The sequence below is a fragment of the Haliotis rubra genome, unplaced genomic scaffold (assembly GCF_003918875.1).
Source record: "Haliotis rubra isolate DU_JTF1 unplaced genomic scaffold, ASM391887v1 Scf420, whole genome shotgun sequence".
In the NCBI taxonomy this organism is placed as follows: domain Eukaryota; kingdom Metazoa; phylum Mollusca; class Gastropoda; order Lepetellida; family Haliotidae; genus Haliotis; species Haliotis rubra.
In genome coordinates, this window is record NW_025767103.1 from 561786 (window position 1) to 573959 (window position 12174).

The 12174-nt window shown below is 41.3% G+C and overlaps 1 protein-coding gene across 3 annotated transcripts in view; it reads right to left on the reverse strand.

Moving 5' to 3' along the window:
• The window catches only part of LOC124288599 (receptor-type tyrosine-protein phosphatase alpha-like), a 70146-nt gene that overhangs the window by 12661 nt on the left and 45311 nt on the right, over window positions 1-12174 (reverse strand). For all 3 annotated transcript variants that reach the window (XM_046725152.1, XM_046725151.1, XM_046725150.1), the window contains 5 exons: window positions 10986-11020; window positions 9259-9407; window positions 4672-4765; window positions 741-814; window positions 121-160 (listed from right to left, as the gene is read on the reverse strand). In XM_046725152.1, coding sequence (XP_046581108.1) covers window positions 121-160; window positions 741-814; window positions 4672-4765; window positions 9259-9407; window positions 10986-11020 — 392 coding nt within the window. The remainder of the gene's footprint in view (window positions 1-120; window positions 161-740; window positions 815-4671; window positions 4766-9258; window positions 9408-10985; window positions 11021-12174) is intronic.

Below are 12174 nucleotides of genomic sequence, written 5' to 3' on the forward strand. Positions count from 1 at the left end.
ATATTTTTATCACATTTGTCTTGAGTCGCTATAATTTACCTTCTCACCGAAAGGTTTATGAAAGGAAACTGAAGTTTTAATAAAAGAGTTTAATGACACCTGGTGCTGGGGCATTCGTACCTTGTGCGGCTATGTAAGCTCTCTGCTTGTGATTGTAGCCCTGCATGAAAACAGGTCACCAGCATGAAGATGTCATGAAACTTGTAATAACACAACATGAAACTAAGGCAATAACCATCGATATGAGCCTTAAGAAGGATGTTACGTCACCGGACATTATCAGTCACGAGCCGGTTGATGTTGTCTCAGAATATACTTGTTAACCAATTACAAAACACCAGCATTTGGGGGACAATGTGTTTCAATGCCAACCAAATATGACATATCAACTACGGTAAAAAAGGTCGGGTGCTCTTAAATTTTTAGTGGTATGCTTTATATACACACATTTGTAAAATAGTCAGATAAAACAGAAGGTCAGTTATCAGGCTGTAATTTACATTCTATTTCTCTACATCCATTTTCTTCATAATAATAGTGTCTCTTTTCTAAAATTGTTGTACATCTACAAAGTTTCTCATTCCCGGTATGGACTTTTCTGTTCAAAAGAAATCATACTTAGACAAACTTGTTTTAAGGGATTGAAGTGTTATACCTGCTTATAGTTTAGTGTTGGCAGTGTCATGCATGCAGTTGCCTAGTGAGTGAAACCCACAGTTATGAAACACTGATATACCTACAGTTATAAAATTAGCATTGATGTAGTCAGAGTCGGATGAATCGCCTCGCTGTAACACAACTCGGGAACAGTCGTCTGAAATAAGAACAAAGAATGTGAGTTGCTTCAAACGAGGCCACTGGTGAAAATATTGAGATCAGGATAGATATAGGAGTATTTATATATGTTAACAGAACAGCTGTAAAGAAGCCCATGGTATTATAGCTACACACAACTGTAAAGCGGACTGTGGTATTATGGATATATATAGTTGTAAAGAGGACTGTGGTATAATGGATATATATAGCTGTAAAGAGGACGGTGGAATTATGGCTGTATATAGCTGTAAAGAAGCCCATGGTATTATAGCTACACACAACTGTAAAGCGGACTGTGGTATTATGGATATATATAGTTGTAAAGAGGACTGTGGTATTATGGATATATATAGCTGTAAAGAGGACGGTGGAATTATGGCTGTATATAGCTGTAAAGAGGACTGGGGTATTATGGCTATATATAGCTGTAAAGAGGACTGGGGTATTATGGTTATATATATCTGTAAAGAGGACTGTGGTATTATGGATATATATAGCTGTAAAGAGGACGGTGGAATTATGGCTGTATATAGCTGTAAAGAGGACTGTGGTATTATGGCTATATATAGCTGTAAAGAGGACGGTGGAATTATGGCTGTATATAGCTGTAAAGAAGCCCATGGTGTTATAGCTACACACAACTGTAAAGCGGACTGTGGTATTATGGATATATATAGTTGTAAAGAGGACTGTGGTATTATGGATATATATAGCTGTAAAGAGGACGGTGGAATTATGGCTGTATATAGCTGTAAAGAGGACTGGGGTATTATGGCTATATATAGCTGTAAAGAGGACTGGGGTATTATGGTTATATATATCTGTAAAGAGGACTGGGGTATTATGGCTATATATAGCTGTAAAGAGGCTGAATTAATATAGGACTGTGGTATTATGGTGGAATTATGGCTGTATATAGCTGTAAAGAGGACTGTGGTATTATGGCTATATATAGCTGTAAAGAGGACGGTGGAATTATGGCTGTATATAGCTGTAAAGAGGACTGTGGTATTATGGCTATATATAGCTGTATTATCTGGTATATATAGCGTAAAGAGGACTGGGGTATTATGGTTATATATAGCTATATATAGCTGTAAAGAGGACTGGGGTATTATGGCTATATATAGCTGTAAAGAGGACTGTGCATTATGGGAATTATATTATGGCTATATATAGCTGTAAAGAGGACTGTATATATGGCATTATAGCTATATATAGCTGTAAAGAGGACTGTGGTATTATGGTTATATATATAGCTGTAAAGAGGACTGTGGTATTATGGCTATATATAGCTGTAAAGAGGACTGGTGGTATTATGGCTATATATATAGCTGTAAAGAGGACTGTGGTATTATGGCTATATATAGCTGTAAAGAGGACTGGTGGTATTATGGCTATATATAGCTGTAAAGAGGACTGTGGTATTATGGCTATATATAGCTGTAAAGAGGACTGTGGTATTATGGCTGTATATAGCTGTAAAGAGGACTGTGGTATTATGGCTATATATAGCTGTAAAGAGGACGGTGGAATTATGGCTGTATATAGCTGTAAAGAGGACTGTGGTATTATGGCTATATATAGCTGTAAAGAGGACTGTGGTATTATGGCTATATATATCTGTAAAGAGGACTGGGGTATTATGGCTATATATAGCTGTAAAGAGGACGGTGGAATTATGGCTGTATATAGCTGTAAAGAGGACTGTGGTATTATGGATATATATAGCTGTAAAAGAGGGACGGTGGAATTATGGCTGTATATATAGCTGTAAAAAGTGGCATTATGGATATATGGTAAATTATGGTATATGGCTATATATAGCTGTAAAGAGGACTGGGGTATTATGGCTATATATAGCTGTAAAGAGGACTAATTATGGGTATTATGGTTATATATATAGCTGTAAAGAAGACTGGGGACTATGGTGGTATTATGGCTATATATAGCTGTAAAGAGGACTGTGGAATTATGGCTATATATAGCTGTAAAAGAGGACTGGGGTATTATGGCTATATATAGCTGCATTAAAAGAGGAAAGAGGAGTGGAATTATGGCTGTATATAGCTGTAAAAGAGGACTGTGGTATTATGGCTATATATAGCTGTAAAGAGGACGGTGGAATTATGGCTGTATATAGCTGTAAAGAGGACTGTGGTATTATGGCTATATATAGCTGTAAAGAGGACTGTGGTATTATGGCTATATATAGCTGTAAAGAGGACTGGGGTATTATGGCTATATATAGCTGTAAAGAGGACTGGGGTATTATGGCTATATATAGCTGTAAAGAGGACAGTGGGGAATTATGGCTATATATAGCTGTAAAGAGGACTGTGGTATTATGGCTGTATATATATATAGCTGTAAAGAGGACAGTGGTATTATGGCTATATATAGCTGTAAAAGAGGACGGTGGTATTATGGCTATATATAGCTGTAAAGAGGAGGGACAGTGGTATTATGGCTATATATAGCTGTAAAAGACAGTGGACTGTATATAGCTGGTATTATGGCTATATATAGCTGTAAAGAGGACAGTGGTATTATGGCTATATATAGCTGTAAAGAGGACAGTGGTATTATGGCTATATATAGCTGTAAAGAGGACAGTGGTATTATGGCTATATATAGCCGTAAAGAGGACGGTGGAATTATGGCTGTATATACCTGTAAAGAGGACTGGGCTTTAATGGCTATATATATCTGTAAAGAGGACTGGGGTATTATGGCTATATATAGCTGTAAAGAGGACAGTGGTATTATGGCAATATATAGCTGTAAAGAGGACAGTGGTATTATGGCGGTATATAGGTGTAAAGAGGACTGGGGAATTATGGATATATATATCTGTAAAGAGGAATTGGGTATTATGGATACATGTATATGTAACTGTAAAGAGGAATGTGGTATTATGACTATATACAACTGTAAAGAGGACTGGGGTATTAAGGATATATGCAACTGTAAAGAGGACTGGGGTATTATGGATATATGCAACTGTAAAGAGGACTGGGGTATTAAGGATATATATAGCTGTAAAGAGGACTAGGGTATTATGGATATATGCAACTGTAAAGAGGACTGGGGTATTATGGATATATGCAACTGTAAAGAGGACTGGGGTATTATGGATATATACAGCTGTAAAGAGGACTGGGGTATTATGGATTTATACAGCTGTAAAGAGGAAGAGGGGATTATGGATATATACAGCTGTAAAGAGGACTGGGGTATTATGGCTATATATAGCTGTAAAGAGGACTGGGGTATTATGGATACATGTATATACAGCTGTAAAGAGGACGGGGCTATTATGGATATATACAACTGTAAAGAGGACTGGGGTATTATGGAAATATACAGCTGTAAAGAGGACTGGGGTATTATGGCTATATATAGCTGTAAAGAGGACTGGGGTATTATGGATATATATAGCTGTAAAGAGGATTGGGGTATTATGGATATATATAGCTGTAAAGAGGATTGGGGTATTATGGATATATATAGCTGTAAAGAGGATTGGGGTATTATGGATATATACAACTGTTAAGAGGACTGGGGTATGATGGATACATGTATATACAAATGTAAAGAGGACGGTGGTATTATGGATATATATAGATGTAAAGAGGACTGTGGTATTATGGATATATACAACTGTAAAGAGGACTGGGTTATTATGGATACATTTATATACAAATGTAAAGAGGACTGGGGTATTATGGATATATACAACTGTAAAGAGGACTGGGTTATTATGGATACATGTATATACAGCTGTAAAGAGGACTGGGGTATTATGGATATATACACATATATGGTTGTAAACAACTGGCGCACATTACTCACATGCAAATATGTCGGCGAATCTGTTCTTCATCTTATTACAGGGAAGCTGCCCGGCATGTTTATAAATGTGGTCAACGGGGCCTGAGGGTAAAGTCTGCAAACAATGTCAGACGTTCATCACACGACATGATACACACTTCCCACAATGTCAACATCACACGACATGATACACACTTCCCACAATGTCAACATCACACGACATGATACACACTTCCCACAATGTCAACATCACACGACATGATACACACTTCCCACAATGTTCCCACAATGTACAACTTCACAATGTCATCAACACCCACATGATACACACACTTCCCACAATGTCAACATCACACGACATGACATGATACACACTTCCCACAATGTCAACATCACACATGACATGCACATGATACACACTTCCCACAATGTCAACATCAAATTACATGACATGATACACACTTCCCACAATGTCAACATCACACATGACATGCAACACACATGATAATACACTTCCCACAATGTCAACATCATCACACGACATGTAACACACTTCCCACAATGTCAACATCACACGACATGATACACACTTCCCACAATGTCAACATCACCCACATGATACACACTTCCCACACATACGACATGCAATGTCAAATATCACACGACATACACACTTCCCACAATGTCAACATCACACGACATGACATGATATCACACTTCCCACAATGTCAACATCACACGACATGATACACACTTCCCACAATGTCAACATCATATCACATGACATGCAACACACTTCCCACAATGTCAACATCACACGACATGATACACACTTACCCAATGTCAACATCACACCCACATGATACACATGTCAACATCAACACACACATCCCACAACTTCCCACAATGTCAACATCACACGACATGCACCCACACTTCCCACAATGTCTTCCCACAATGTCAACATCACACGACATGCGACATGATACACACTTCCCACAATGTCAACATCACACGACATGCAACACACTTCCCACAATGTCAACATCACACGACATGTACCACACTTCCCACAATGTCAACATCACACGACATGATACACACTTCCCACAATGTCAACATCACACGACATGCACCACACTTCCCACAATGTCAACATCACACGACATGATACACACACTTCCCACAATGTCAACATCACACGACATGATACACACTTCCCACAATGTCAACATCACACGACATGCAACACACTTCCCACAATGTCAACATCACACGACATGATACACACTTCCCACAATGTCAACATCATCACACGACATGATACACACTTCCGCGCTTCCCACAATGTCAACATCACGACATGATACACTTCCCACAATGTCAACATCCGCACGACATGATACACACTTCCCACAATGTCAACATCACACGACATGATACACTTCTACAATGTCAACATCACGACATGATACACTTCCCTGATGAAACATCATACGACATGCACCACTTCCCTCAATGTCAACATCCGCACGACATGCAACGCACTTCCCACAGTGTATCAGCATCATACGACATGCACCCGCCCTAGTACAGCATCGCCACCTGACCGTGATACACCGCCTCCCTGCCATCCATTTCACCCTTTATCCTGTTCCCCACATCCACCATTCCATCCTGTTCCTTTATCCACCATTTCGTCCTTCCCCTGTCAGCATCCATTTATCCTGTCCGGCATCCATTTGTTCCCTGTCCATCCTGTTTGTCCTTTGTCCATTTCACATCCACCATTTGTCCATCCACCATTCCCTGTCTTTATCCACTGGTCCCTGTCCATCCATGTCCACCATGTCCTTCCTTTATCCATTCATTCCCTAATCTTTATCCTGTTTATTTCTTTATCCATTCCCTGTCAACATCCATTTCTTCCTTCCATCCATTTATCCTACATTTATTCCCTGTTTGTCCTTCCGGCATCCAGGCTGTCCACTTCCATTTCAATGTCCTTCCACAATCCATTTGTTCAATGTCCTTTCCACTGTCCACTACAATGTCCTTTATCCATTTTCCACTGTCCATGTCCTGTTTGTCCCTAATCCAACATCCACCACATTTGTCCCTGTCCTTTATCCATTTGCCACTTCCCTGTCCATCCTTCCCTGTCCACCACATTCCACTTCCATTTATCCATTTATTCCTTTGTCCACATGGTCCACAATGTCCATCTGTTTCCATTTCCATGGTCTGTCCATGTCCTGGGAACCTCTTCAATATCCATTTATCCATTTGTCCATCCATCCCTGTCCTTTATCCTGTCCTTCTTTCATCCTTCCTTTATCCATGTCCACTGTGTCCATCCTTCCTTTATCCTTCCTTTATCCTGTGTCCCTGTGTCCCTGTCCTTGTCCCTGTGTCAACATCCTTCCTTCCTTGTCCTTCCATTTTGTCCTTCCGTTGGTCCACTTCCTGTCCTCCGGTGTCCGTTGTCCGGTGTGTCGGTCCGGGATCGGCGTTTATGGTCCGGTGATCGACATGGTCCGGCGTCCTGTGTGTCCTTCCGTTGTGTCGGTCCGGTGTCCGGTTGTGCTGTGGTGTATCCGGCGTTGTGGTCCTGATGTGTGTCGGCGTTCGATCGTTTTCTCCACAATGTCGTTTGTGTCGGCGTGTCCACGTTTGTTCCGTTTTCGGTCCGGTTCGGGTCCTTGTCCTTGTGTCCTGGTCCGTTTGTCGTGGTCCGGTCGTCCATGTGTCTTGGTCCATCCTTCTGGTCCGGTCCTGGTCCGGCGTGTCCGGCGGTCCGGTTCAGTGTCGTGTTCGATCGATGATCCATTTATTCCATCCACCATTTTGTCCGCTGTCCATCCACAATCCATCCACTTCCATCCACCATTTGTCCATCCATCCTGTTGACCACCACCATCCATCCATTCCATGTCCATCCATTTGTCCATCCATTTCTTCTTCCTTCCATTGTCCATTTATCCATTTATCCTTTATCCATTTGTCCACAATGTCCATCCATTTGTCCCTTTGTCCATTTATCCATTTGTCCATTTATCCACGACCTTCCACTGTCCATCCATTTATTCCTTCCATCCATCCACTGTCCATTTATCCATTCCTTTATCCTGTTTCCACATCTCATTTCTTCCTTTATCCACCTTCTTCCATTTATCCTGTTTATTCTTCCACTATCCACATTTCTCCTTTATCCACGTCCATTTTCCATGTCCATTTATCCACTGTTCCTGTCCACTCCCTTTATCCATTTGTCCTTATCCTGTTCCTTTATCCACTGTTCCTTTATCCATTTCTTCTTCCACTATCCATGTTCCTGTCCCTGTTCCTTTATCCTGTTGTCCATTTATCCTGTTCCTTTATCCATTCCTTCCTGTGTCCTTGTCCTTTATCCATTCCATGTCCCTGTGTCCTTTCCTGTTCCTTGTCCATGCCTCCTGTCTTGTCCTTGTGCCACTGTGTGATTCTGTGTGTGTCCATGGTCCGGTCCATCCTGTGTCTGCGGGTCCTGATGTCCTGGTCCTGGTGTCTGTGGTCCTGCGGTCCTTGTCATCGTTTGTGCTTCCTCCATGATGTGTCGGTGTGTTCCTGATGTCCGGGGTTGTGTGTCCGTTGTGTCCGTTTGTCTGTGTCTGTGTGGTCCACGTTTGTGTCAGTCTGGTCCGGTGTGTGTCCTTGTGTGTGTGTGTGTCCGGTTGTGGTCCTGTGTCCGTTGTCCTTGTCCTGTGTCCTGTGGTACTTCCCACAATGTCAACATCACACGACATGATACACACTTCCCACAATGTCAACATCACACGACATGATACACACTTCCCACAATGTCAACATCACACGACATGCACCACACTTCCCACAATGTCAACATCACACGACATGATACACACTTCCCACAATGTCAACATCACACGACATGATACACACTTCCCACAATGTCAACATCACACGACATGCACACACACTTCCCACAATGTCAACATCACACGACATGATACACACTTCCCACAATGTCAACATCACACTTCCACAATGTCAACATCACACGACATACACACTTCCCACAATGACATGTCAACATCATTAACGACATGATACACACTTCCCACAATGTCAACATCACACTTCCCACACAATGTCAACATCACACGACATGATACACACTTCCCACAATGTCAACATCACACGACATGATACACACTTCCCACAATGTCAACATCACACGACATGATACACACTTCCCACAATGTCAACATCACACGACATGATACACACTTCCCACAATGTCAACATCACACGACATGCACCACACTTCCCACAATGTCAACATCACACGACATGCAACACACTTCCCACAATGTCAACATCACACGACATGATACACACTTCCCACAATGTCAACATCACACGACATGATACACACTTCCCACAATGTCAACATCACACGACATGATACACACTTCCCACAATGTCAACATTACAAGATAGGATTTGTTCTGTGTGTGATTTCGCTGGAATATTGCAAAATGTAGCCTAAACCCCTCCACACACTCACACTTGCAGGTAATACGAGTTAATAATGTTTGGAATTGCCTTGTATTCTTCATCCAATGCTCTGTTCTTCATCTTGCTCGCGATGTACTTTCCCAGTCCACTTATCTCGATATCACTGTGTTCGGCCGCAACTTCCACCAAGGTCATCTCGATAGTTGTGTTCGACGACCTGCGTCTCCTCTTGATGCCTACAAACAGAGGTTCCTAGACAACGTCAGACTTTCTGTAAATGCAACACAGGACAGCTGAAGACTGTAGCATTGATCTACATGTGTACAAGCCATGTATGTAGTTTAATTTCTCTGAAAATATGTATATACTGTATTTGTTTGATTAATAAATTAGCATCCGGCAAATATAACCAGCATGTGCTTTACATACATACTTTTACAGCCACACACTCAAACATTCGGCCTTATCTAGCCAGCATGTCCTTTACATGCATACTTTTACAGTCACACACTCAAACATCCGGCCTTATATAGCCAGCATGTGCTCCTCAAACATCCGGCAAATATAACCAGCATGTGCTTTATACAGTCACACACTCAAACATTCGGCCTTATCTAGCCAGCATGTGCTTTACATGCATACTTTTACAGTCACACACTCAAACATCCGGCAAATATAACCAGCATGTGCTTTACATACATACTTTTACAGTCACACACTCAAACATCCGGCCTTATCTAGCCAGCATTTGCTTTACATGCATACTTTTACAGTCACACACTCAAACATCCGGCAAATATAACCAGCATGTGCTTTACATACATACTTTTACAGTCACACACTCAAACATCCGGCCTTATCTAGCCAGCATGTGCTTTACATACATACTTTTACAGTCACACACTCAAACATCCGGCCTTATCTAGCCAGCATGTGCTTTACATACATACTTTTACAGTCACACACTCAAACATCCGGCCTTATCTAGCCAGCATGTGCTTTACATACATACTTTTACAGTCACACACTCAAACATCCGGCCTTATCTAGCCAGCATGTGCTTTACATACATACTTTTACAGTCACACACTCAAACATCCGGCCTTATCTAGCCAGCATGTGCATATGTCACACACTCAAACATGCTTATTTACATACATACATGCTTTTACAGTCACACACTCAAACATCCGGCAAATATAACCAGCATGTGCTTTACATACATACTTTTACAGTCACACACTCAAACATCCAGCCTTATCTAGCCAGCATTTGCTTTACATACATACTTTTACAATCACACACTCAAACATCCGGCCTTATCTAGCCAGCATGTGCTTTACATACATACTTTTACAGTCACACACTCAAACATCCAGCCTTATCTAGCCAGCATTTGCTTTACATACATACTTTTACAGTCACACACTCAAACATCCGGCCTTATCTAGCCAGCATGTGCTTTACATACATACTTTTACAGTCACACACTCAAACACTTATCTAGGCCAGCATGTGCTTTACATACATACTTTTACAGTCACACACTCAAACATCCGGCCTTATCTAGCCAGCATGTGCTTTACTACATTACACTCAAACACATACTTTTACAGTAACACACTCAAACATCCGGCCTTATCTAGCCAGCATGTGCTTAATATACATACTTTTACAGTCACACACTCAAACATCCGGCCTTATCTAGCCAGCATGTGCTTTACATACATACTTTTACAGTCACACACTCAAACATCCGGCCTTATCTAGCCAGCATTTGCTTTACTAACATAGCTTTAGAGTAACACACTCACCCATCCGGTCGTATAAAGGCCTCACGTTGATCACCCTGCGAGAGAAACAAATAGAGGGTGTTCACGTATTTATCTTGCAAATTATCTAAATCCACTGATTGATGGTCCCTTTAGCCATTGTACAGTATAGTAGATATCTAACGTGCTGTACCATATCCTTACCCTTGAGTTACCATAGCAACAGTATAGTAGATCTCTAACGTGCTGTACCATACCCTTACCCTTGAGTTACCATACAACAAGAACAAATCTGATGCTTAACAGAGGATCCTCGACGTTTGGTTCGTGTTGATGCCAGACACTCGTGAAGATCCGGATTATAATTTATCTTCAGCAACCCATGCTTGTCGTAAGAGCCGACTTAAGGTATCGGGAGGTCAGGCTCGCTGGCTTGGTTGACACATGTCATCATATTCCAATTGCGTGGATCGATGCTCATGATGTTAATCACTGGACTGTCTAGTCCAAACTCGATTATTTATAGATCGCCGCCATATAGATTAGGGTCTTTGTGTACGTTTCCGTCCGACGGAAGTATCAAAGATGAGGAAAAGACACGAGACTGAGTTAAAAAGGATGGATATACTTCCTGTTATAGGTTTCTAACTTAAAAGCTTAAACTGTTAATGACGTCTTAAAAACGTAATAGGAGGAATAGAATTTTATGTCATTTTTACGACCACTGATTTGATTATGCCATTTTATCAAACCCGGATGAGAAAGGATGGAAATGGATGAGATTAGGCTCTGCTCTGACGGATTTCATGAGATAGTGTGGATTGCCTGTCATGCCTTTAGTCAGTGATCTGCCAAGTCCAGATCCATTTGTTAACCGGGTCGCGGTGAAAAAGTGGTAATATTGCTCGCTGCTCTACTTGCAACATTTCTCTCTTAAGATCCGTTCACACGTTGCAACTCGTTTGTTACAACATGTTGCATACAACAAGTTGCACGTCTTGAGTTGCATGCAACATGCGTTCACAGACAGGCCAAGTTGTATACAATTTTCGGTATCGTGACATCTCGTTTAAAATGTTGCTTAGCAACGCACTGTAGCATACGGTCATGGCGTCCCCATACAACAGCGTTAGTGATGCCGATGTACTGGAAGCGGCGGTTGTCGCAATGTTCGTTGATTTTAACCATGGCAAAGCCGACCGTTCGTGCTGGATTGCAAGACAAAGTGATC